Source organism: Rhyacophila brunnea, unplaced genomic scaffold (genome assembly GCF_057557595.1).
Source record: "Rhyacophila brunnea isolate RB1 unplaced genomic scaffold, BYU_Rbru_1.0 scaffold_16, whole genome shotgun sequence".
NCBI lineage: Eukaryota > Metazoa > Arthropoda > Insecta > Trichoptera > Rhyacophilidae > Rhyacophila > Rhyacophila brunnea.
This window is the reverse complement of record NW_028232816.1, coordinates 28,641,360-28,667,488: the sequence shown is the minus strand read 5'-3', so window position 1 is coordinate 28,667,488 and position 26,129 is coordinate 28,641,360. Positions and strand designations below refer to the sequence as shown.

At 33.6% G+C, this 26,129-nt stretch overlaps 1 protein-coding gene across 1 annotated transcript; it reads right to left on the bottom strand.

Annotated features, from left to right (window-relative positions):
* On the bottom strand, positions 1–26,129 carry LOC147074606 (acetylcholine receptor subunit alpha-like). The gene is made up of 9 exons (XM_085943842.1): positions 26,012–26,129; positions 24,159–24,331; positions 22,187–22,231; positions 14,787–14,896; positions 12,196–12,400; positions 10,672–10,846; positions 8,082–8,234; positions 5,393–5,562; positions 1–211 (listed from the first exon to the last, which is right to left on the bottom strand). The coding sequence occupies exons 1-9, from the start codon at positions 26,076–26,078 to the stop codon at positions 44–46; spliced, it is 1,266 nt and encodes a 421-aa protein (XP_085799968.1). The 5' UTR covers positions 26,079–26,129; the 3' UTR covers positions 1–43.

Below are 26,129 nucleotides of genomic sequence, written 5' to 3'. Positions count from 1 at the left end.
AACAAGATAAAATTATTTATTTTTCATCTAATTGTTTACTCTTTTACAATGCAAATTGCAAGAGCATAAAGAAATATGACAGACAAACACATATCCCGAACACACGATTCAAAATGTGGGCGAAGCGATTCCATTCTTCGTTGATTGTTGGCTTCGCCTCGCTCTCTGTCAAGTTCTCGAAGTCTTCCAAGAATGACGACGAAAAGACACTCTGAAAAACAAAATGCAATACCAAGGATACTTTATTATCGTTAAGTATTATGAAAAGCCGATTCACTACGGATATAAATCGAGAACAATAATAAAATATCACCTAATTAATAATATAACGACTGTTAAAAGGAAAAAGGACGTAACCCTCAGTTTTATTCAAAATATATTTTATTTTATAAAATCGTATCCATGCTGGAAATATCGATTCATTCTAAATTTATCTGGTAATTTAAAAAAAAAAGAAGGAACTGAAGTGGGAAAAACGACTTAACCATCATTTTTGTTGGTTTTATTTTAATTAACTCAATTGATCAGATTCTTTTTTTCTTTCTTTCGACCATGTCCGATCCTAATAGGACCATATGGGCCTCCACAGGGTGGAGGTTTGTATTGACAGATTTTGTTTGTACGATAAATGGATGTCAGCCACTTGCTCAACCTATTAGGTCCATACTCTGACTCATACACAAATTGAAAAACGATTTGTGTACTTGTCAGACCCAGGATTCGAACCTGGGACCCACGACGCAATAGGCCAACGCTTAAACCGCGCGGCCATCGTGGTTTGATCAGATTAGAGATCAGAAAATAAAAACCAAATTATTAATTATCATGCACTTCACTGTCTATTTTGTAATTTAACTTTCAACGAAAACCACAACAAAAACGTTTTTGTGCCTCCTGTAAAATGTATTACGTCCTTTTTCCGTTCTATGGTCAATATTTATACATATTTGTCTTGAATAATTATCTGTAACGCATGATAGAAAACATGTGTAACGACACAAGGATAAGACGTAGGTACTAAACATAAACGTACGAGTATAATTATTTTTAATGCAAATTTTAAATTTTGTAAAATCGGAGGAAGCAATAATTAATGATACTCACATACTAGTTTGACAGATGCTTTCAGTGCGGTAATAGCGTATCGAGTGATTAGACTGATTAGAGCAGCGATTTCCAAACTGGGAGTCATGGACTAGTGTAAAAGGAGGCGCGAAAAGTTGAACAGAAATGTGTAATAAGTGGTTTGCATAGTTAACAAAAAAGCATACTATATTTCAGAGCGAAACCCTGTCAAGCAAAGCATTGCAAGTACTGCTGTCATTAGTAATATCATATTTTTTATGCGAAACGGAATTTTCTGCATTGGCTGTAGGGAATCCAATCCCGAGCCAAAATTTTGATCCCGGGATTTCGGGAGTACAATTTGACAATCCCGGGATTAGTCCCGGGATTGGAATTTTTCCATAGTTAATATAAAATTTTTGTATACTTATACAAATAACATTGATACATTCGGTCAAAAATGAATCTAGTATAATTTCTACTACTTAATACATTTCTTGTTAATATTATTGTGTACGTTTTATCTTGGAAATACATAGGTTTAATGGAGTAAATAATATTGTAATATAAATAATAATGTGAAAGTAAAACAGTTTTATTTATTTATGAAAACAAATAAAATACAATTTCAATTAAAATGAAAAATAACATACTGTGTTGAAAAAAATTAAATATTGAAGTAAATTTAAACATTATTCTGAATAACATGGCCGAAATAATCTCCAAAATAGCATTTTATGGTAGTGCACAATCGTTTACTTTCCATAAAAAGAAGACAGATTTGGTGTAAATGGCTCAAACGTCTAACTAAATGTTTCTTGATTTATTTATTATATTTCTCAAATTCGCTTTACGAATGTTACCTGCATCGTACATATTATATTATGTAGAATTTTAAATTTATGTTAAAATTTTTACAAATCTAAACGATTTTCATTTATAAAATTTCGTAAAATCAATATTGTGTTTAGTGTTTACATATATTATAATATGAGATTGCTTCTGATAGTAAAGACTTAATGAATGGGTTGGTGAGGTTTAAAATAGTAAAGCAAGTCATGGTGTATGGCCTTTCCGCTTCATAAATCTTATTAGTTAGCCAAATATGAAATTGCCGTAAAACGTATGAGACCATGGTGGAATTACTTTGTTAAAAGTGCGAAGCATTGTTTTTTCCAATCATTCTCATTTTTATTAATTAATGTGAAAAAAAATGAATTGGCAACTTACACATGAGTAATAAATCAAACTTCATTCAGACTCAGTTTATTTCTAATGTAGTAATTTGTTATTAAAAGTATTTTTTCTGTTATATTTTCGTTTTATATTATATTTTCCATAAAAAATGATAAAAAAATCAATCCCGAAAGTTTCGGGATTATGTTTACCAATCCCGAGATTCATAGGTATCGAAAATAGTTCAGGATCCCGGGATTGGAATCCCTAATTGGCTGCAATTAAATCCAAATATCGAGCCCTTGCTTTTAGTAATAGAAAAAGAGCTACGACAAGCACTCTCCTCAACTCATCAATGACAATATAGATTTGATAAACTTTTACTAAAAAACAAGCACATCAAATTAATTAAAAATTAATATATTCACATAGGTATATTAAAATCTTGTTATTATTCTATCAGATACGTTTTTTTCGTTTTTTATTGAAAACCACTGGATTCGAGTATCGAGAATTTAGTGTGTTATCTAAGAGATATTAATCGAGTGTATCACGAGGTCCTACATTTGGATGTAAAGTATTAGCATTTGTATATGCCTGAAAATGTCTCAGGAGCAGATGTTCAAGACTGAGGTCGCTAAGAAGAGTAAAAGTGTAATTATCCTAATACTACCTTTTAAATATAGTATTTTTATTTTATGAATTTATACTTCTGATAATATATTGATTTTTCTTTTTGATTTTATTTAATTTGTTTTATAATTTTATTATTTTATTTTGTCTGTGGCCCCAGTTGAGAAACACTGCAGTGAGTGAGTGTATTGTATGCTATAATTAGACCATAATATTGCAATGCTTTAATTTAATTTTCTAATCGTTTTTACCCATATGGAATACATATATTTTAATAACTGGGGAAGCACCTCCGTTTGTATTTCCCAGTAATTTTATTATCAGTACGTCGCAGGAATTACCGACAAACAGGGACAAACACAAAACGCAATGAGAAATAATATTTATTGATCTATGCCCCCTGATCCTATTAGGTTATCGGAACTTCTGATGAGATAAAATGCTTCACTTGAATTCAATCCAAGGTTGATTTTAATTCAAAGGTGGGATTTTTTTATGCAATGCCAACGAAAGAAAATGTTTTATTTTATTCTTCTTTTGTCACTGTTTTCTATCAAAGGTTGGCGTCCCTTGCAAACTAGTTGACACGATAACAGCTTTCTGTTATTTTTCTTGACCCGAGATAGCACCAATATCTCTAAGATTAATTATGTATACCTAAATAGCCTACAAGGCGGTTGTCTAAGCAAGTTAACACCTACTGCGCATGCGCTATGCCACTGGCATTTTATGAATTTTTGACGTTTGATTAACCTAAAAAAGAACAGTATCCGGAAATTTGTACGTAAACAGTTCACCGCAGGACACTTATTCGTGCGCCGCAGTACGTGAAACATGAGTTCGTGTAAAATTTAATCAAATGACGAGTTCTTCGTTGAACATTTCACCGTGGAGTATATTTGTACGTATGCTACAACATGTGGCGAATTTTATGAGATGTATTTACTAGGTTATGTTAGGTTAGGGTTAATCTAATTGGAACAGTACTATTTGCAAACTATCGCCGCATTTTGTAAGACACGTACAAATGTATTCCACGGTGATAATAATATGTTCAACGAAGAACTCGTCATTTGATAAAATGTTATACAAACTCATGTTTCACGTACTGCGGCGCACTTATAAATGTCCCACGATGAACTGCATACGTACAACTTACATGTAACCAAAAAAGAACTGGAATTCTGTATACCTATTTTATTATTCTACTTAGTACTGAGGTATGTTTATTTTATTACCCTCTTGGGTTACTAACGTATCTTAATTCAAAAAAACTCTTCAACTACCTACATCTTGAAAATTTATTGTTATATGGCATATCTAACCCAGATGGTCAAATTATTTTTTCCTCAAGACGGAGCGATAATTTTTGGGATTTTGTGAACCGGAACGGCGCTCCATTTCATTTCGAGCCCTACATAAATAATTAGTATTAACTTACGAGTACAATATCGCCGCATTTCAATTTTCAATAAGTAATTGTCATACTCATACTAAACCAGATGAAAAACAGGTGAATATATAAGTAGTAAGTATCCCAGGACCCTTACAAGAGTGTAAATCCTGCGCTGGTCTATTGGCAGAGAGTTTTTATTCTTCAGATGCATTTATATTACTAAGAGCCCAATGCAGAATCCAAGATTTCGATCATAAAGATAACTTGCCGAAAATGCTTCAAATACACTCTATGACGATCGGTCATATATATGTCGAAAAACCAGTTTCTTATGTTGGCGTCCTGTGTCACAGGGTGTCACAGAGTGTAAATATGAAGTCATAGCTGTCATACAATATGTATGTATAAATGTCAGAATGGCATAGATTTGATCATAGACACTAAAACGCTCTTAGCATATATGTGCCCGATCGTCATATAGTCTATTTGAACCATTAACTATAGACTATACTGAGTATAGAGTTAAGGAATCCTTAACCATAGACTACTTTTGTTATGAACACGCCCCCTTCTGTATTACCATTTACCACTGACAGCTGCTGTCAAAATAAATTCGCATGTTTATAAAACAGTCCATACACTCAAATACATTTAACAATGTATCTCAATATGGATATTGATAGTGTTAATTCGTTTGGCATGTACTTGCAGAATATTATTTTACTTTTATACGCCAGCCCACAGAAATACAAGATGCCAGATGATAGAATGACACTTGACGCTAGTGTTATCATGTTAAAAAAATATCTTGCGATGCCTGTGGAATCACGTATAATGACTTAAGTATAACGGAAACATAAGAGTATAATAATTAAATATTAATATGTATTTATAGTTATTGCATTTATAAAATGCAGTTGTCATATTTTTGTCATCGTTTAACAATTATAAAATAATTTACCTAAACTATAGGAAAGAGAATTTTTAAATATGGTATTATTTTCAATAGAAATGATCTTAACTAAGGACAATGTTTCTGCATAGTGTTTTCTGCTAAGGAAATTTTAGTTATGACAATAATGCTTCTGCATTCCGCTCTAAGCTAATAGTTTTTATACTTACAGTATCAAGTTCTCTGAACATGACGACTTTTCCAACTCCACTGTCCATTGTTCCAATGGCTGTGACAATCCAGGATGGTGGCTGGGTCCTTTTACTCGCGAAGTATCTTACTATCACCAAGTGGACCATGATCGCACATGCTATCATAAAAGATTGACGTATATACATAACTGAAACAAATAATAATTAACATCACATAACAAGCATAGGGTTTAAAAATATAGGAAATTGTCCGGTGTGTGCGACGTGCGTAGTAATACGATTATTTTTTTTTACATATTATATGTAGAACTTTACAAATTTCAAATTCAAGACGTTCACACTCTTATGAAATAGTGGGAAGGAAACAAATAAATATATTGCGACACTATACCTAATTGGAAGAGTAAACAGAAAGAAGCACCATAAAAAGTATTTTCATTAAATTATATTTTAAGAATTTATAAAACAACGTCCATATAAACTCAACTCACGCAAAGGGAATATATCAATATTCGAAGAGATTTGGTTCAACACAGCTACTGCCCTCCAATTTGTATTGCCAATGGTAAGTTAGTTCGGTAGGTTAAAATATCAACATGATAAATTATTTATTCAGACAATTACCTATCGGGTATGAAAGTATTCCAGATAATGATAAATTATAAATTCGGATAGGTAGTAACACCCTCTTTTTATGACGGCCCCATCTGGATCTGTCGCCCGACTGTGCGAGCTCGTAAAACCCTATCCATAGTCCATTCGCCTTCGTTTGAACTAAACACTATTTTAATTTAGTTTCGGCCTCCCTGTTGAACTAATAAAACGCGTTCTTCACCAAATACTTTTCCCCGCACATCAGTGTTGCCATATTTTTCTATGCTGATTATAGTACAAAGGCGTAAAAATTATAGTATTTCTGAAAAATATATAGTACAGGAACATTTTTCGTCTTGAATTCTTTAAAATTATAGTATTTTGGTATATTTGGCGTAAAATTATAGTATTTTACATTTTTCGCGAACTCAAAATTATAGTATTGTACTATAATTATAGTACGGTTGGCATCACTGCCGCACATGCACTGTGTAATAATTAAACGAATATTATAGATACTCATCTTTTAATTTTTTAGTGCTTCAATAAATCAGTTCACTAAAATAGTGTTACTGCTAAAGCAACCCCCCCCCCCCCCACCAAAACATTGCACCCCTCTCTCCTGCGATTCCTCCCCTTATTCGTTGGGGTCAACTGGCGGCTTGTTAATATGTCGATGAAAAAGATCCTAATACCTACCTTAAATCTCGAGGTTATTATGCCAAAAGACAATTTGGCGTTTCGATTTGACAGTTCATTAATAAAATAATTATGAAGTTCGATCAGTTAGATTGAGTGTCATATCCATCATACGAAATTGCAAGAGTTATTCCATGATTTCCATGATAAAGATACAAGTGATTTTTGGTTAGGTGGTTATTGAAAAAATATATGACAAAACCAACAATATTCTTATTTTAAATCGAGCCCTTCTCCGGAAATGTGGCGTTATCTCAAATATCCGTTTTGAGAAATATGTGTGATATATGTACTGATATGTGTTGCCACTATAAAACTTATTATTTATTTATATTGTCGAAATTAAATTATGATTTTAGTTGGTATGTGGACAAATGCATGGTGCGTCTGCCATCTAGTGGCATAGCTAGAAGTATTGGGTCACAATGAAAAATCAGCGTTTCCCCTAAAAATAATATTGTGTTTGTGTTTCTTAATTTTCCTTTCAATTATTTTTCAGATTTTTTTCTTATGATTTATTTAAAACCTTGAATTTTATTAATTTTTAAAAATAACCAGTTCAATTCTCAGGTTCAGCGGCGTTTTAGTCTAACAAAGCAAAAAATACGGTTGTCTGTCACCTAACTATATTATCTGGTTTTTGAGACATTTGGATCCCGGGGACCGTCTGCTTTGAAGACGGTGGCTGAGACCAGTTGTCGCTTGACTGATAAAACAAGTGAGTTCCGTAAGACTAAGTATACCCGAGGCAGCGAATAATTAGTATAAAAATCCAAAGAGGCAATGCAGTCGCTGTTTAGATACCTTTGAGATATCCAGGACACTGGACGAGGTATTTGATATACTTGGGGAAACCTAGTACCTATATGAATAGTTTTATAATTATTATGTTATTTGTTTATCATAAATGTCAGTTTGTGTCATCCGCGCTGCCTTGTCTTTTTGACATGACGCGTCAGGATATTAAAGCATACATTGGATGCCTCAGATGGTTTCACCAATGCATGCGTTCCACTGGCACAGGTATCACGTGTCATCGAATGCCGAATGGAGAGGAGTTAACACTTTGAGAAGGTTATTCCACAGTCAAATCGATCTGTATTTTTGTATTTTTTTCGTTCCCGGGAACCCCGGACTAATGACCTGAAATTCACCTCTTGTGTGAGTGCCTACTCTTACTATGTGAAAGCCACGGCCAGGGAGTGTATAATGTGAAGTGATTTTCTGAAAACTGTAGTTATCGCGATAACGTTCTCTTTTCAAAGAAGGGCTCAAATGCTCTCTTGTGAAGTTGCATATTATGCTCTTTTAAAGCATGTCATATGTAATGTATTATTAATATAGAAAATATTAGTTAAAAATTAGTTAGAATTAATATAGAAACAATTTTTGGGATAAAATAAATTTAGCGCACCCGCGGTAGCAACTTCTTCTTCATTTCCTGAAAGTTTCCTCGCTACACTACTTAAGAGGTCCATGTGAAAGTTGACGTTCAGAAGAGTTGCCAACATTCTTCCTAGAGAATTAATATCCGTTGATATTGACACCACAGTTGCAAGGAGGGTAACTGCAAAAAGAAATTGAACAAAAAAAAAAAAACGCTAGAACATCGAAAACACCCAATTATTTTTGAATCGGAATCGGAGCCAGAGCCCTCGACCACAAATTTTTTGAACCTTCAGAGGCTCAACCGCAAATCCCTGAAAAACGTCACTGTCATACTTATATTATATTATAAAAAAAAAACAAAATCTAAGCCAACTATAAATTGCAATTAAATTCGATATAAATCCATCTCGCGATCGACGCGTTTGACATGCCTGAGTATTCAATAAAAAAATATTATTTATATAATATGCATTCTATTTTTTTTCAAATGATAATTTGTATTTTGTTTATTTACTTATATTACATATTAGTGGGTCTATTCCAGGGGTGATGAACTTGCGGCCTTCTAGGGTCTCTAGTGCGGCCTTTTGACTGAATCCAAATTTTACAAAACAAATCCTTTTATTTTTATATAACCTTCTTCTTTAAAATGAAATTTCTTAAACATTTCCCCCAGTTACTGAAGATCATTGATTAGCAGAATAATTATATTATATTTGAGTCATTTGAAGAATAGGTACATAGCTGTTATTGACGCATTAATAATTATTGTAGAATACAATGAAAAGTTTGCCGATTTTGAGACTCATGAAATCTCACTGAAATAAGCATTTCAGCTCCACCTAATTGATGTCATCAAGGCGCACCTAAAGAGCTACATATGGAATTGATTGAGTTCCCAGTAGATGATATTTTCGAGTTATTGTTTGATGCTAAGAAAGATCGAATTGAAAAATGAAAAACTGCCGTAGAATACCCCTTCGGCAAAATGCTCATAAAATGCTTTCCTGCTTTTCAACCACATATTGCTGTGAATCTATATTCTCCTATCTACCCCTTATCAAGATACGATTGAGGTCACAATTTTATTGACAGATACCCATTTAGAGGATCAATTGAAACTGCGGACCTCTACGCTGCAACCAAATATTGCAGCCATGTGTATGAATAGATGCGCTTATCTATGTAATTGTAATATTTTAATATTATTCTACTGTATTTTTTCTGTTTTTATTATTACAAGTTGGTGTAGGCATGTCAGTCTTATTTATAACTGTAGCTATATAAATTGTTATTATAAGGTGAATGCACAGTTTATAAACAAACAAATAATTAAATTAAATAAATATACCTACATTTAAGCCTCAATTACATTGAGCTTCTTTACGAGCTGTTTGTTGGCGAATTTATAATCTGCCTGTAAAGTCGGCCAGTGTAATCATCGAACATGTTAGCTTGTTCGATGATTACACTGGGCGACTTTACAGGCAGATTACAAATTCGCCAACACACAGCTCGTAAAGAAGCTGAATGTAATTGAGGCTTTAGACGTAATCTTTTACTAAAAGATTTTTACTTGTGTTGTTGAATATTCACAAACTTTTTTTTCCTACCTTTTCTTTTAATAACTGAGACCTTGTGAGGTCTGAGAAGCAGACCTCGGTTTTCTGACTAAACTGTAGGATATTAATCAATAAATATTATGTTTGCTCCATCTGGTAAGTATGTTTTCAAAAAAAAAAGTATTCACATCAAACGACTTTTTGAGTTTAAAGGGTTTTTGAGTTAAGAATATAGATTTTTTTGAAGAACCCGAATCGACCCTTTACCTATAAAACCTTTAAAAAAATGTTTTGAGGATGTTAGTGCGTATACCTCAGTTGAGGCATGGTCTAAAAAGATAGTGGCTAGGCGATGCACGGATTGCGGATCGCGGGTGCAAATGACGCATGCCGAACGAAATATAATTTGTCATATAAATCCAACATGCGTCCATTAATGTCCTGTTTATTGTTCTATTAGTAACAATAATAATATATTCATTGACATGTTTTCTTTTTCAAGTAAATGGGTAACGTTTTTAGCCATCTTTACACGATTTAAGAATTAATACCCCCGTCGCCATCACGAAACAAATTGACGTGTTCCCAGCTGGACGTTCGCTCTCCGAATGCCAGCTAGTCCAAAATTTTGTCGCGCTTATAGTTGAAAATTATTTGCCGTTTCACTGATGTATCGTCTTAAGACACTGCAGTTTGCATGCGTCGACGTGGGTTGATTTGATTTCAAATGCACCCGATTAGAATCTCCAATTCAATTGGATTTATTTTATCCGACTGTGACTGTGCCTGATAGCTTTTAATTATATAATTCAAATTCCAATCCCCTGAAGTTTCAGACATTAACATAACACTATTTTTTTCACAATGGTTTGAGGACAGTATTAACTCATTTAGTGCCAACACCGCGACTGGCGCGTTTGGAGTAATTGGCCATTAGATATAATTAACGTGTTATTTAAATGTGGCAGGTAATTAAAAGGCCAGCAGTGATTAAGTACTGATTGTCAAATGATTGAAATAATTTCCAGGGAGAATGTTGGTGTATTCACTTACAGAAAACGGGCATGACGAAAATTTGAAGAACTTTGATGAAATTTGGAGTGCGCTGCAGAGAGAAGTTTATCAATATTGCCGGAAACATGGTGTAATACAGCATGTCATCATTATTAACAACCTCCGTGTTGGTGAATTTCCAATTCGTTGACTCAAACGTTGGCGAAACTGAAAACTGAGATAAAGTTCAATTTATGTATGCTTCCCGTAAGTATTGTTACCACCGTAATAATTAATTAGGCTTAGGATTTTTAGGTGCTATAAAATGGATAATAGGTAACTTACGTAAAATATGTAGATAGGTATAATTGGAAAATATATTATTATAATTTCATAATTACGTGCTTAAAAACAAAAATAGGTGCTAAAGTATTACAATAAATCATATTATATATTTCAACAGTTTAATTTATTATTTATTCACAAATAAGAAACGCTTTATTACAATAAACAATAAAATAATGCTTCAAATTTTCGAAAGTGAATCTTTGACGATTTGATCCTAGCAAATTTTTCCACTTCTACAGATGTTATTATTGCGTATGTAAATGAAACTATTTCTGAAGTAGGTATAAAAAATTGAAACATCGTTTGAAGTCCAGTATTTTTATTTAAAACACTATTTAATTTTGTACTTATTTTTATTACAATTGGTCCAGGAACATTTTCTTATTTTTATCACAATTGGTCCAGGAACATTTTCTTATTTTAGCAGCAGTAGGTATTGTTTAAAATATCAATTTGCTCCACTACTTAGTGACCTTTGTAGACGATTCTAACATTTCAATTGTGTTTACTAGTAAAAAAAACCGTAAGTTACCAGTACAAATTTCTCAATAAAAACTATTTTTATAAAATGCCTGTTTTAATTTTTACCATATTTTGTATATACCTATGCACTATAATCCACTGCTTTCACTAATTTGACACTTGTCTAGTTTCTGGGTTTTTTCTGGGTTTCTGAGAGCGTAGGTACTGTATATAAATGTGCTTTAATGTAAATTAGTATTAAAATAAAAGTAGTTGCTCTGATTCGACCGTAAAATAAGTACCTATTATCAATTACTTATCCCTTGAATCAAAATCATGTTATTAAATTTCCCGCCATTTCCCGTGAACTAATCAGCCCAGTTTTACAATGCGGAAAATTGCAAGTCCACAATTTGGACGAAAGATTATTTTCCGACTGCCTTTCTACAAGGCATGCTCACTTTTCACACTCTTGAATCTCGTAGGTCTCTTCGGCTCTTGAAACACTTTTGCCTGTTATCGCGAGGGATGGTTCCCAATCCTGGTGCCCTAATAAATTTGAATTTACATGCGCCTGTCAATTACCTACGTGGTCGCAGTCATGATTTATTCTGGATCAGAACCATTTCCTCGTATCAAGCCTACAGGCACCATTAGCGACTGGCGCAAGACTAGTCAATGCATGCCGCAAAGACGTGGAATTTTCGGTGACGTGCTATGTAGGTATTTTGTTTTCGAAATTTAATTTTTCTGTATATTTATATTTATACAAACCTTCGAATCCGCGAATTTGACATTGACATCCTCGTCTTTGAGCATCCACATCCCGAATTCAACAGTGCATTTGTGCTGATCATAGGGCCAGTTTTTGAATGTCATGTCGCAGAGGGTACCGAATGAGAACTCGCCAGTACAACGGACGTCACCTGTAGACTTTACTGTGCAAGCCTCGCTGAACGTGCTTGTTTGGTCAGCTTCACTAAAAATGGAACAACACCATACAGTTTATCCGGACGGAGCACATATTATTATTTGGAGATTGCAATTCTAGCACTATTTTTCAACCCCAAGATCGATTATCGATTACAAGATCGATTACAAGATAGATTAGACATAGGTAAGTAAAGGAATTTTCCCCCGTTTCATAGATTTTGTCATAATTATTATGAAGAATAGTTGAAATCCAGAGAAAACTAGTGGAAAAATATATCTACCTTTCTTATCTATATGACCATGGCCCCCACAGGGGGGCTACTGGGGCTCTATCCTGGGGAGAATGGGACGACTGGCCTCCGGATAATTATACGCCGCACTGTCGTAGACACGTGTAGACGAGGTATTTTAATCAGTTTCTATCTACTACTTAGTAGTTTGAATTCATTTTACTCTTAACATAATGTTTTCTTTATCGCGGATTGAGAATTACCATGCCTAAGGCTTTATATTAATCAAAAAACTCTTTTTTCGTTGGAACTTAAACATATGCACGATTAAATCATTGTTTACGTCTGCATATTTACATTCTTACCAACTATTAAATCATAATATAATCATTGAAGTATAAATAATAATATTGAATATTTTTTTTATGGTACCTGTAAGTAGGTACGAGTACCTAACGTCTATTTTTTTTCGAATTCCGTGGCGTCCAGTTGTCCGGTGCCAAATCGTCCTAGACCCATCCTGGGGGCCCTGTGTGGCGGTTCGACCAAATAGTGATACTATAACACATTTGAAAATTTGCAGTAATAGCAAAAATAAGTATGTAAGCAATTTTACATACTTAAAATATATTAACATTTTAAATTATGTAGTTGAAAAATGCAATGTTTTAAGTATTGCATGTCGATACTCGACAACTCCATAATTCAAGTGCGGGAAGGAATTACTAATCCAAAACATTGCGAAAAATCCACTGATTTACCTTGAACACTATTTGGAAAACGCTACTGTAAAACGTAACACTACATTATACCTTAGCGATAGGTAAGGAGGCCACCAAAGATTCTGGCCTGTGGGCCCGTTTCATGATGTGGGGGTCGTTGTATAGGACATTCCGTTATTTATTTAATTTTATTATAATATATGTTTTATTAGGCAATTATGAAGATCTATTTAAGCAGCTTGACTGTGAGAAGAGTGGAACCACCATTAACGTTGAATACCTCAGTGACATGCACTTTGCAGACGACATTATTGTCTTTATGAACGATACAGAAGACCTTCAGAACTTTATGCACGAGCTTGCAAACGAAAGCCGCAAGATAGATTTAAAGATAAATGTCTAGAAAACAACATTAATGATAAACTACTTCGCTGAACTAATAGCGATCCTCATCAATGGCAGTAAAAATGAAAAATAAGTCTTGTTTATCTGAAAGAGTTTTGACATTTTAATGAAACACCACTACGCCAATTATGTTAGTCCTCCAAAAATATCGGATACTTTATAAATGCATAACACAATCCATGGTCCCGACATTCTAAAGTGGGCCCCCAGGCCAGGATGTTTGGCGCCCCATGCCTATCTATAAGGTTAAGGGTAGTGTGATGATCTACAGTAGTGTTCCCTTGACGGTATTCCATGGATATACAGGGTTCCGCAAGGTAAAATTAATGTCACCCGTGACAGCAAATTTGTGGTGTGTGTTTATCTCACTTAACTGGTCGACCCGCCACTCCGCCTCCCTCCTAGGCCCCAGACTAGAGCCCTGATGGTCACCCTCCCACTTGTGGGGTCCATGACGCTATCTATTTATGACGCATAGTTTTCCAAATGAAACTCGGCCCCAGGGAACTCAGAAATAATGGGAACTGAAATACATAACGGGTAAGGCGAAGCAGGTAACCGACTCGAGTTAGGAAGAATCCAGGTTAAGCTTACACACGTGTCAAGAATACGTTTTACGTCGAATACTGAAAACTGCTCTCGGTTTATGCATTTACGCTCATTTAATGTTGGTGTATTACACACACTATTGCACGTGCATAATGCGTGCTTCATTTTCGTAGGACACTCACACACAGTGTTGGCATGTCTACTGAAATTTTGGTCAGAAAAAGGAGAAATTATGATATTTGTGACGAATAAAAGTTACTTTTTACATGGTTTTTTAAAAGACACTTGTGAGATTATGTCAATATACACGCTTTCACCAAACACAATCGTTGAATTTCATACATTTTTGTCATCCTACCGATATTTTGACCCATTGTCCAATGAGTCCGCTGGCTTCCCATCCGGGTGCTCCACCTCGAGCTTGATCGTGAATAATTATTCCTCAAAACTTGGTTGCTAATGTTTCATTACTGCACTACTATGTTCATTCCTCGCGGCGTTTTGTGGTGTTAACGAAATAACTTACGAATTGATTGTCGACAGTCGTGGATGCCAGATTCTGGAGCTTTCCAAAGATATCTCTTGTATTCCACCGTACAAATTGGTGTCCCAGATCAAGAATTCATCTCTCCAAGACTGCAAGAAAAAAGATTTTGCTTACTTTACTGATATGGTCCTAAAAATTAATGATAAAATAGTAGAAAATAACACCAACAAAACCAAAGAACTAGCTGCGAAGACTGCCTGTTTAAAATAAGAGATAAATGAATGGTAACTGAAACTAACAGTTGAATAATAACTTACCTAATTATTATTACGAAAAATAAATGATATAATTGCTATTGATGTATACTATGTAGTATATATATATATATATATATACACGCTATATAATACGATATAACGATGACATCTGTACTGTACACAATCACTGCTGAACTTTTAATTACCACATTTAAATAACACTTTAATTATATCTAATGGCCAAGTACTCCAAACACGCCAGTCGTGGTGTTAGCACCATGGGCCCCACAAGGGGGGGCTGACAGGGCTCTAGCCTGGGGCCCGGCGAGGCCAGTCGACCAGATAAGGGAGATAAACACGTAGCACAAATTTGTTTTAATTCGTAGTAAAAAAAAATTATTGGCGCTAAATATGGCGCTATTTTCCTTCGGTAATATTATTACTTAAAATTATATGGTAATACGATAAAATAGGTAGGAGGCCCGCCAAAGATCCTAGCATGGGGGCTCGATTCAGGATGTGGGGGCCCTGGTTAGCACTAAATGAGTTAATATTAAAAATAATAATAGAAACATAGCATGTAAGAATATTTCTTTAAAGCGATATTACCTACCAGAGGCACCTAGCAGAAAAATACGAAGCTTGCAATTTGAGACATTTTTTTGATAATTTACAATTTAAACTGTAATAATTTATAAATATGCATCTGAAAACATTAAAAAGAAAAATATTTTTATTTTACTTAAGTCAAAAATAAACTTGTTAAAAATGTTATATAATGTGAATTTGTTAAAGGATCCCATCTTATTATATCATATTTTTTTTTTTTTTTTTTGTGATTTTACCGAGGCTTTGACTGCGACTCGCTGTCATATCGCCTCTTCTCTTCTAGAAGGGGATCCTTCGATCAGGTCCTCACTCCTATTCTGTTAAATGGCTTTATAATTATTTTGTCTATCTCTTCCGTCTTTCTTTCTTTCTTCTTTAGACGCCAGTGTTTTATGCACCAGAATCGCTCTCCTCCGTATCCATCCCTTCTGTATTTTCGATACATCGTGTAATCATTGAATTTCAGATAGTCTAATTCAGACCTCAGCCAAGTCTCTGAGATTAATGCTATTGAAATTTTTTGTCTTATTAAGTAGAGTTCTATATCATCCTTTTTTGCTTCATACTTCTGGCATTCCATTGTAAAATCCTAATTTGTTTTTTATTATCCATTTTGCTCCAGAACCTCCCCTAGAATTTCCTTTAAGTGTCCTTCTTTGAATTGTTTGCATACCCAGTCCACTGCTTTAATTATTAGTTGTTTAATGATCTGCTGCCAGTCTCCCCCTTTCAGCAAGACTTTCATAATTTCTCCCATCGCGTTAACCTCTGTCTTCCCCTTTGAATTTTTCTTATTTTTTGTAGGCTTTACGCTACTACCTGTAGATATTATTGTTGAGCCTGAAGCTTCTACCACCGCTTCTTCTTTCTTTTTGTTTTCCTTAGTTTTTTGAATTGTTTCGCTTTCATCTCTTCCTACGATTTTTTTTTGTTTTAATATGTCAGCATAGCTATTATTTAACATATTTTTTTTTGCTTCCTTGAAAGGTATGTTCATTTTTTTCATTGCTTCTTTGCAATTCTTTTCCTCTTGCCACTTTGGGCATTTTTGGCTGTTTGCCGCGTGGTTACCTTTGCAATTGATGCACGTAATTTTCTCATTTTTTTCGCAGGTTTTGTGGTTTTCACCACACTTAGGGCACGTTTCTACTGTACGTCCGCAATTGTTCGCGATATGCCCATATCGCCAGCATTTGTAGCATTGCATAACCCTGAATACATACGGTTCTACAGCAAAAGAGACTCCATATATGTAAATTGTTCTCGGCAATATTTTCTCCCCAAATTTAATACTGACTGACGAGGTCTTTGTCAGCTCTCCTGTATCACCTTTTCTTGTCAACCTCTTAAGGTTGATTACTTTTGCATCACTTTTGATTTCCATTTGCAGTTCTTGGAGGTCCATATCAATATCGACTTTTCTTATTACTCCATAAGAGCAGGAGTCATTCTCTTTGGTCACAAAACCGAGATCTTTGAGTTCTCCAGCTTGTTTCACTTTATCTGCTTCTTTTTCGTCTTCTACTTGGATGTACGTCTTTAAATTTTTATTGTAAATTTTCTGTACTTTTACTCCTGCCTTATGCAGCATCTGCGCTATTTTCAATTTTAATGGAATTTTACTTCCCGTCGCTATCATGACGATGTTTTGGTTTCCCTTTGGACTGACCCCAGAGTCTCTTCTGGGTTTTTTTCCAGAGGTCACCGTCTGCCATTCTTCTTCTTTTTCTCCAACCACTTCCACTTCCTCTTCATCATCGTTTCTTTTCTTCTTCGTTTTTTTGGTTTCATTCACTTCCATCGTGGTGTTTTCCATTTTATTGCTTTTGCCGTTCACGCGGTCTTGGAATTCGCGCAACAGTGTGAACAAAAAAAAGTGTGGACAACCCCTCGCTTCACAGCGTTTGACGCACTCCCCGCACAAAGTGCACTATCCGTGCAACAATAAATATTTTTCACTTTTTCTCAAGCACTGGCACTGATTGTCAAAATCACATGGGACCACACATGTTGAGTTTATTGTCAAATTCATTTACAAACAATATTATTTTTGTTGTATCCCGTATTTATAACCGTTCGCGAGTAACCAGGCGAATAGCGTCCCGAATACGCAAGCGAAGTTGTACAACCTCACTCCACCGCTGTTGGCTTCCGACTGATTATATCATATTATTTTATGGTCATAGTTATTATTAAAATCTAGTTTATTAAGTTTTCTATGTTTTACTATTTAGATTTTTGACTAGTTAATAGTCTCATTTATTCTAGTTTTGATATTTTTTATATTTATTTTAAAAAAGATCGATTTTTCTAAAAATATTAATGTGTAGGTATAATTTTAAATCCTTTTTATTTATATATATATAAATAAATTCATCATTATGATTTAAAAAAACCGAGTAAATGATGCTGTGTATCGTGCAATTAGCTTATTTGATGGCACCATAAAGGTTGGTTTGTTTTTTTATTAACTATATAATGTTTGTGGACGTATTAAATAGGCTAAATTTATAACTGTATAAATTATCATATTTCATTAATATATTTTACACATGCTGTCTTTTTATTGTTATTTGTAATTAAGATATTTTTATACATTTGTATTTATTAAGTATTATGGCGCATTGGCCAATAGCTGTAATGCCGTAATACTCTTTTTATAAATAAATAAAAATAAATAAACATAATATCTTTTTTACAGCCCGTGCTCCTATTTTACTTCTCAATGCGGCCATTGATTTATTGAGACCGTGCGCCTAATATAACGTCTGGCAGTTACGTCTTGGCGTCGGAAAAACAGTCGGGGGTGAGGTTTTAACGGGGTATAGAGATTCGGGCGCAACCAGCGCTCGGAATGGACAGGAACGCACCGGAGCGCCGTTGTGGTTCGTGGAATTCCAAAATATACCGTTCCGGCTCGTGGATTCATTTAAAATTGCGTTGCGGTTCGTTAGATTGAGATAATTATATATGAATGTATCTTTTAAAGTTTTTCTCAAAATTAAAAATTAACGAAGTTATGTTATGCCGGGCGTGCAAGGGTTAAAAATAAAAATTATGACATCCCTAAATTTCTTTCAACCTTCTTATTTTGTGTCGATATGTCCATGCCTAAATGCATTGTCTAAATAACAAGAAACAACCAGCTGCAAGCGTAAATTACTTTATTACCCAAAAAAATGTGCCTTGCTGACACTATTTGAAAACTCTTAAAAAATAAAGTATACATTGTTTAATAATTTCTAAAGGATGAAACATTTAAAATCTCAATACAATCTTGCCTTTGACTTACGCATTGTTAATTTACTTACCTACTAATTTATTATATTATTTTATTCGGAGTGACAAAAATTATTACTCCGCCATTTATTTTCGGGTGAATGAATTGTGTTTTCGATGGTTAAATTAGTACAAAAAAGTTTGATAATTTGACTCGTGCAATCCGCTATAATATTCCTATTAGTTGCCTTTTAAAATATTTTGTATTATTTAAGATATAAATACGTTTCTAAACAAAATTGTTTATATTATTAGTTTGGTGTTTTTTTGCTACATTCTAGTAAGTTTTGTGTTTTAATTTTAACTGTGTGTTCAACTTGATTTTTTAATAAAAAAATGTTCTAAAAGTTGGTCAAAAATGTCATCAGGCGAAACGTGTTAACCGAAACTATTGAAAAATATTTTGTCGCAGGTAACGTAACGCTGGCCACATACCTACACAATTTGATCATTTAAAAAATGATATTGAGTGGTTATTTATAAAAATAATGAAGGTATAATAAAGTAGTAGGTAATTCGTGTAAATCTGCTAAAACCACATTACATTACATTAGGAATTCACTCCAATAACCATTGAAGTGGCAACAGATGGTATTCATCTCAACAATTAACTTTTGTTAAAAAAAGCTTATGACGTGTCGTAAACCCCTCTTTTTACGATGTTTACATTTGTTTTGTAATTTACATTATTGTTGAATTGCGACTATAGTACAATAAATCTTGTGATATAACTACTACATTCATTCATTTATTTGCCATAGGTCATAATGAGTATACTTTTTTGTAAGTGAATTTTGTTGCTTCTGGTAAGTTTTGTGTTTTAATTTTAACTTTGTGTTGAACATATTTTTTAATAACAATTTGTTCTCTTAAAAGTTAGTTAAAATTCTCAGCAGGCGATAGGAATACCTTTATATCGTCGGTGTATTGTAAAAATGGCGAATTAACCAAAATACTATTACAGGAGGAGAATTTTTAACCTTTGACATTTATTTATTAATTACCTGTGGATGAATACTTTCCTTATAATAGGCTTTATAATATAATATTTTAAAAAGTCTATTATGTTAAATTCGCTTTTTCTTCGTAACACTAAGTGGATAATCACCCTTACAATTATCGTTTTTAATAAGTACTTTCCTGTGGGATACAAATTCGCCATTTTTACATAATTATATTATTACATATATACCTATATACTATTGTCGCTGGTATCCAAACTGATTTAAGATAATTCTGGCCACACGCACAATTTGATAATTTTGTGGATATTTATAAAAATAATGAAGGCTTAATTACGTAGTAGGTACTTCGTGTAAATCTGCTAAAACATTAGGAATTCTTTCCGGTGGACAATACAGTGGCAACATCTGTTCTGTGATTCAATAATTATTATCATCTCAACAACTTGACTTGTGTTAAAAAAATATTTATGATAAGTCGTAAACCCCAATTTTCACAATGAATAATGAATGATTTTTTCTACAAAAATGTGTTTGGGCCATTGATGGTTTGGGCAGAAAATATTGAATAGCCTTCTGCAGAGTTTATTTATTTGGGACGTTCCTATTGTATTACAATTATTATTACATGCATTGTAGCTTGTGACTTTAAAAATAATAGAAATAATACATAGGTAGTGTGGAGAGAACTTTTACTTAATTTTTGTTTGTAAATTTGTTTAAAAAAAATATAGGAATATCCTTTAATAAAAATGTACGACTATCATAATATCTGTATTGTATGTAGGTACCTATTATCATTTCCATGGCAATAATAATGTGAGTAGGGAAGGACAAACAACATAGATTGAATCGTTTAGAATAAGTAGGTACTAACAAATTAGGTACCTATGTGTCCAGTGCGGACATCTAATTATCTTAGGTGGTGTTAGTCATAGATTATTAAATAAATACGGTGGTAGATGAATATTACAATAATGGTAACCAAAGCATCACCATTGTAACATAACATGCATACAATACAATATTAGTCCTTATAATGTTGAATATAGTAGGTACTAATTAATGACAATTTTATATTATTCTATAAGAATCGCGCTTAGCAACCTGAGTTTCACCTTCCGTCATGTTTTATCTTATATAAATGAAAATGACACACCATTGGTAATTTAATTACAAATAATGCTATGTTTACGTTGTTTGGATGACTTGAAACTTTTATTAGATGTAGGTACGGCCTTATGCCCCTTATAGTGGAGAAGGTTCAAAATAAATCTTTGAGAATCCTTTAAAGCTGTGTGGATAGTGGATACTATCCATGGTTTTATCCGATTGATTTCTCAAGACGTATGCTTACATACTGTATTCTGAAAGTTAAAAAGAGAGCTAGGTATTTAGGCTACGTACTTTTTCCAACTTATATCTACCCAGTACAAATGAGAACTCTGCCATTATTGGTACTTAGTATTGATTTTATTATATATTATTTTATAACTTTCTTGATAATCTAAGTTGTTTGTTCTGCCAAGGTGCAATAATTGCTAATGATAATTGGGCAGGAAATAACTATGTTCAACCAAATCGCTTCGGATAATCGTATATTCCACCTGCGTGAGAACGAGTTTATGTGAACGCTATTTTATAAATTCTTGGTATAGGTAGGCACTTACTGTTTTTTCTAATACTATTTCTTTATTTTTTAAACACTATTTTAATACTATTTCTTGATGTTTGATATTCTGTGCTCGTATTTAAATGGAATTTGTAAAATTTTCTATAAGTACGTAAATATTTTTTTAATTTGAATCTATAAGGTACTTATGTGGATATGTTGTTTGTTATGACTAATTAATTACAAACTTATCTATCCCAAATGAGACAGTAAGTTATAATCAGTGACGAGTGGTGGTAGAGGTATCATGCACTGGTTATAGTGGTAGATAAAGTAAAAATAAAGAATAATACAATTTTTGACGGTATACTTTGTTAAAACAAGATTATTTCGCCTGCGGCGCTGACAATCCTTACCAACCTGCCCAATATAGATCCACGTAAGAAGTTTAAAGTTTATTGTTGCATTTTTATATCAAAAGTACGTACGTACGTAAAGAAAGGATTAGCATAAGTACTTAGTTTCGGAAAATTATACAGCGTTCCTGTTCGTGAAATTTTCCATTTCGAGCACTGGGCGCAACGGCTAGACTTCAGCCAGACGTTCCAGTGGAGTGCGCTCTAAGATTTCTGTAAACCCGAGCTAAAGAAACAAGACGGAGCAAATCGACAGAATATAACATAGGTACTAACTATTGTAAGTTAAAGTATTAAATATTACCAGTGTTAATTCCAGATTCATAGTAATCGTGTCGATGGCAGCACCCTAAAATAAAACAATAATTATTGTTACATCAAAAAATGTGGTCAAATACCGATATAAAACATTTTGAATACGAGAACTATGATTCGATGCTTAGACTATAGATACATCTAGACGCCATCCATTGCATTGCTAAATGAAGCTGCGTGCCGTGCGTTTCGTTTGTGGGTGAGCGAACGCATTCGTACACAGATGTTTGAGACCATAGACCATTTCGCTAGTGCGAATTAAAATATAATTTTCTATTTTTACGTTATATAGTATTTTTAAGCGGTCAAAATGCAACAATTTTGTAAAGATATCCAAATTATTTTAAAGAAACACTAGGTCACTGATAATATTAAAATATATAATAATATACAAATAAATTATCACGAACATGTATCAACTGACCTATAAAACGTAATACCATCTTCTTGCTAATCAGTACGGCGACCACATTTTAATACAACACACAGAACCATCTTTTCTACTTAATTAACTAAAAATATCTATCACTGACTTTATGTTTAACACAAAAAATATCAATTTTAGCAACAAGCGCTCGCAGGTTATCGACGCTAAGGCAACAAACGAAGATTTGGCGGCGACACCACAACAAATCATCTCAAACATCTGTAAATTTCTAGCGCGTGTCGCAGAGATTATAAGGTTGCCGAATACTTTCTCATTCGCACTTATGCATCGTTTTTGTCCAGGCCATGATTCGATGCCAAAAAAATATTATAAAAAACGCAATATACTTGTTTTAATTATGAGCAGTCTTTTAGCTATGCCCGAAGTCTTTTCCCGTTAAAAAATCGTTTAGAATCCAGGTCATAAGATTTACTTTCCATTTTCCTCCGTACAGTGCTTGTCCAAATTGTTATCACAATGTTCTAATGTCAATACCCCGTATCTGACGAAAATAATTTTTTTGATGTAAGTATCTACTAAAAACAACAAAAATACTGACCATCGACTGCAAAATTCCCGTATCTGTAGTTATATTAACAATAATGATACAGCCATTTTAGTAATTTCCCGTATCTGAAAATTGCTGGAATAAACCTGTACTAACCCGTATATTGCCTCTAAGTGCTTGGCCGTAGTCATTTGGCGGACGCGGCGCGGCGGCGTCTTGCAAAACTCAAACGTATAACCGTGTGTATTATGCCCCAAAAAAGACACTGTCTACGAACATTTTACACACGGTTATACGTTTGAGTTTCGCAAGACACCGCCGCGCCGCCCCCGCGCGACCACTACGTTCTTGCACTAATTGTAGTAAGTTGTCAAGCGTGTTGCATGACGTGTGTTGAATTCAGCTTCAAAATGTCACTTTCGAATTATTTAATAGCAAATAAAACAGTAAGTAATATAACAAATTTGGATGTTTATCTTATATGTCACATTTTATTAGATGTTATCATTATATTAGGCGTTATGTGCTTTGCTTTACCACTTTTTACGTTACGGGTTATTTTTTTTTCTATGTGCCTTTATGTATACCTCGCATATACTATCTGGAATGACTTTCTGAAACAAATGTGTTGGACAAATGAAAATTGTGCCGGCTGAGAAAGATGCCTTATTGAAAACAATTCGTCTACCCGCATCGGGTATTAATTGCTAATTTGAATTCGGCCAGGGCCTATGAAACCACCTTGCAAAAACCCTGGAAAATTCTTTGTAGCGCAAGGTGGACGCTACGGGTTATTGGCATGCTATGTAGTTCCAACATGTGTGAACAATCAACAGTCAGATACGGGTATTAAATATTTAGTTTTTTTTAGCTTCCTGCACAATTTGTAAAAAGTCACTTACGGGATGTTAACATTAGGCCATCGATACGTTTGTTCATGTTGAAGAATGACATTGGGTGTACTACAGTAGATCATAGCCTACTTGAAGTTGGAAATGCTTGACATTCAATGAAATAAAAACTTACTTCATACAAAGAATGCACGTTGAGTATAACCATCTCTGAAGTGATGTTGATGGCAGTAGTGTGTTGTAGAACTGGCCTTAGCGCTTTATTGTAATTGCAAAGAATTTCCTTGTCGAGAAGCTTTCCTAGAGTGAGCTTTTCATCATCAGCAGTATTACATACTTCTTGGGCATCTATGAATATTAAAAACAGTAATATAAATACAACAATTGATTATATAATAGGTATACAATATTGATATTTTCCCTAATATCTGACAATCCACTACGTACCCACAAATACTTCCGCCTCGTCCTCAGCAAAAATATCACGGATACAATCTATAATATACTCTATAATCTACACAACTATAATATACTCTTTACTAATTATGTATATTCAATAATACTTAATGAGTGTGCGTTTGATATATTCGAGTGCAATGCGCTACATATTATATTATATGGACCCATTAGTGGCGAAGGGTGGAGGTAGGCTGTTAAGATCCAACATAAATAGTGCATACTTAACATTGTCAGTCATACGTATTTGTTTTCATTGGACTACAATTTATAGATGGTGTTCGTTTGTTTTTAAATTTCAATTAAATCCTGTGAAAACCAAACCATAATAGATATTAGTCAAAAAATACTCATCTATCTATAAAATATCTAAAATTAGGCCATTAAATAACACACAATTTTGGATATTTCGTAGATAGAATAATATCCTTTATCTATTATAGTTTGGGTTAGGCGATTAGTGAATGGGCGCTTTCCATGATGCTATAAACGTGTCAGAATGAAAATATTTTAGTGCCACATTTCCCAGCTACCTTGCACCTTGGTGCTTAAAGAAAGAGTTTACACAATAAATAATTACAAGATAAAAAGAACTTTTTATATACCACGTTTTTAAATATTCTGTTGAATCATATAAAGTTGACAATTCTATGTATTAATAATTTAGGACAAATAAGGCAATTGTCAACAAATCATTTTTTTGCTATTTTGCAACAAACAAACAAATATAGAATACTGAAATGTCATTTTGATTTCCATAGTAACGCACGTTTATATTAATAATTTAGTTGCTAGGACAACCCCCTTAGCAACCAATAATAGTGGATTGGATTACGGATTTCTTCCGAAATAACTTTTCATACAAAACAGAATTAACTGAAAATGAATTCAATTCTACTTAAAGATGGCTAAAAATATTAAAAGAATGCATTGGCATCGTGTTCAGATATATTGTAAAAGTTTAAAATGTCTAGCTAGTCGGGAAGTTAGTTAAAAATCGATTGCAAGATTTGCACTGGATAAACAACCACCGGGCAAACAAGAATACGAGCTAAGAAAAACGTGGTAAAAAAGAATTTTGACTTGCTCTGAAGTCATTTATCTTTAATGACATGAAGTTTCATCACTCATCAGTACCCGTGTACTGAAACTCTGCCGAAACCGAGGAGTCAGGAGTTTAAAGTGATGAAACCGAAAATGTCACAGCAAATTTTTCAAATGCCTCAAAGTTGGCCTAGTGTGGACGTGTGTGGAAAGTGTGAACGGTCCCTGGCAAAAAGTAAAAAGTAATGCTTGAATAATCACGCAATTACGAGTACCGCGTAGATCATATAAGTAACCAGAAAGCAAACTACCATTTTATTTGGGGATACCAATATAAGTGTAGAATAATGTAGATAATAATAAGTAATAATAAGTGTAGAATAATGAACTTGCTATATAAATACAACCACGCGTACAATAATTGTTCAATTTGAAAATCGAACAAAATCGAAGGTTCATTGTATAGCAGTGCCGATAATGTATAAATTTTGCGTATATATTAATAATATTATGTTCCCTAAAACTTACCAGCATATTGAAATAAAACAAAACCGAATAAAACAATAAATAAATAAAATCCACAGTGATTATTCATTATAATTAATAATTTTAAAATGCCATGTGCACTGAGCAGTGACAGAGACAA

Coding starts and splice junctions, on each gene's coding strand:
- LOC147074606 (XM_085943842.1), bottom strand. CDS start 26,078: ATGAATAATCACTGTGGATTTTATTTATTTATTGTTTTATTCGGTTTT. Junction 24,332..26,011: donor TGTTTTATTTCAATATGCTG/GTAAGTTTTAGG, acceptor TAATATTCATAG/ATGCCCAAGAAGTATGTAAT. Junction 5,563..8,081: donor AGAAGAAGTTGCTACCGCGG/GTGCGCTAAATT, acceptor TATTTGTTTCAG/TTATGTATATACGTCAATCT.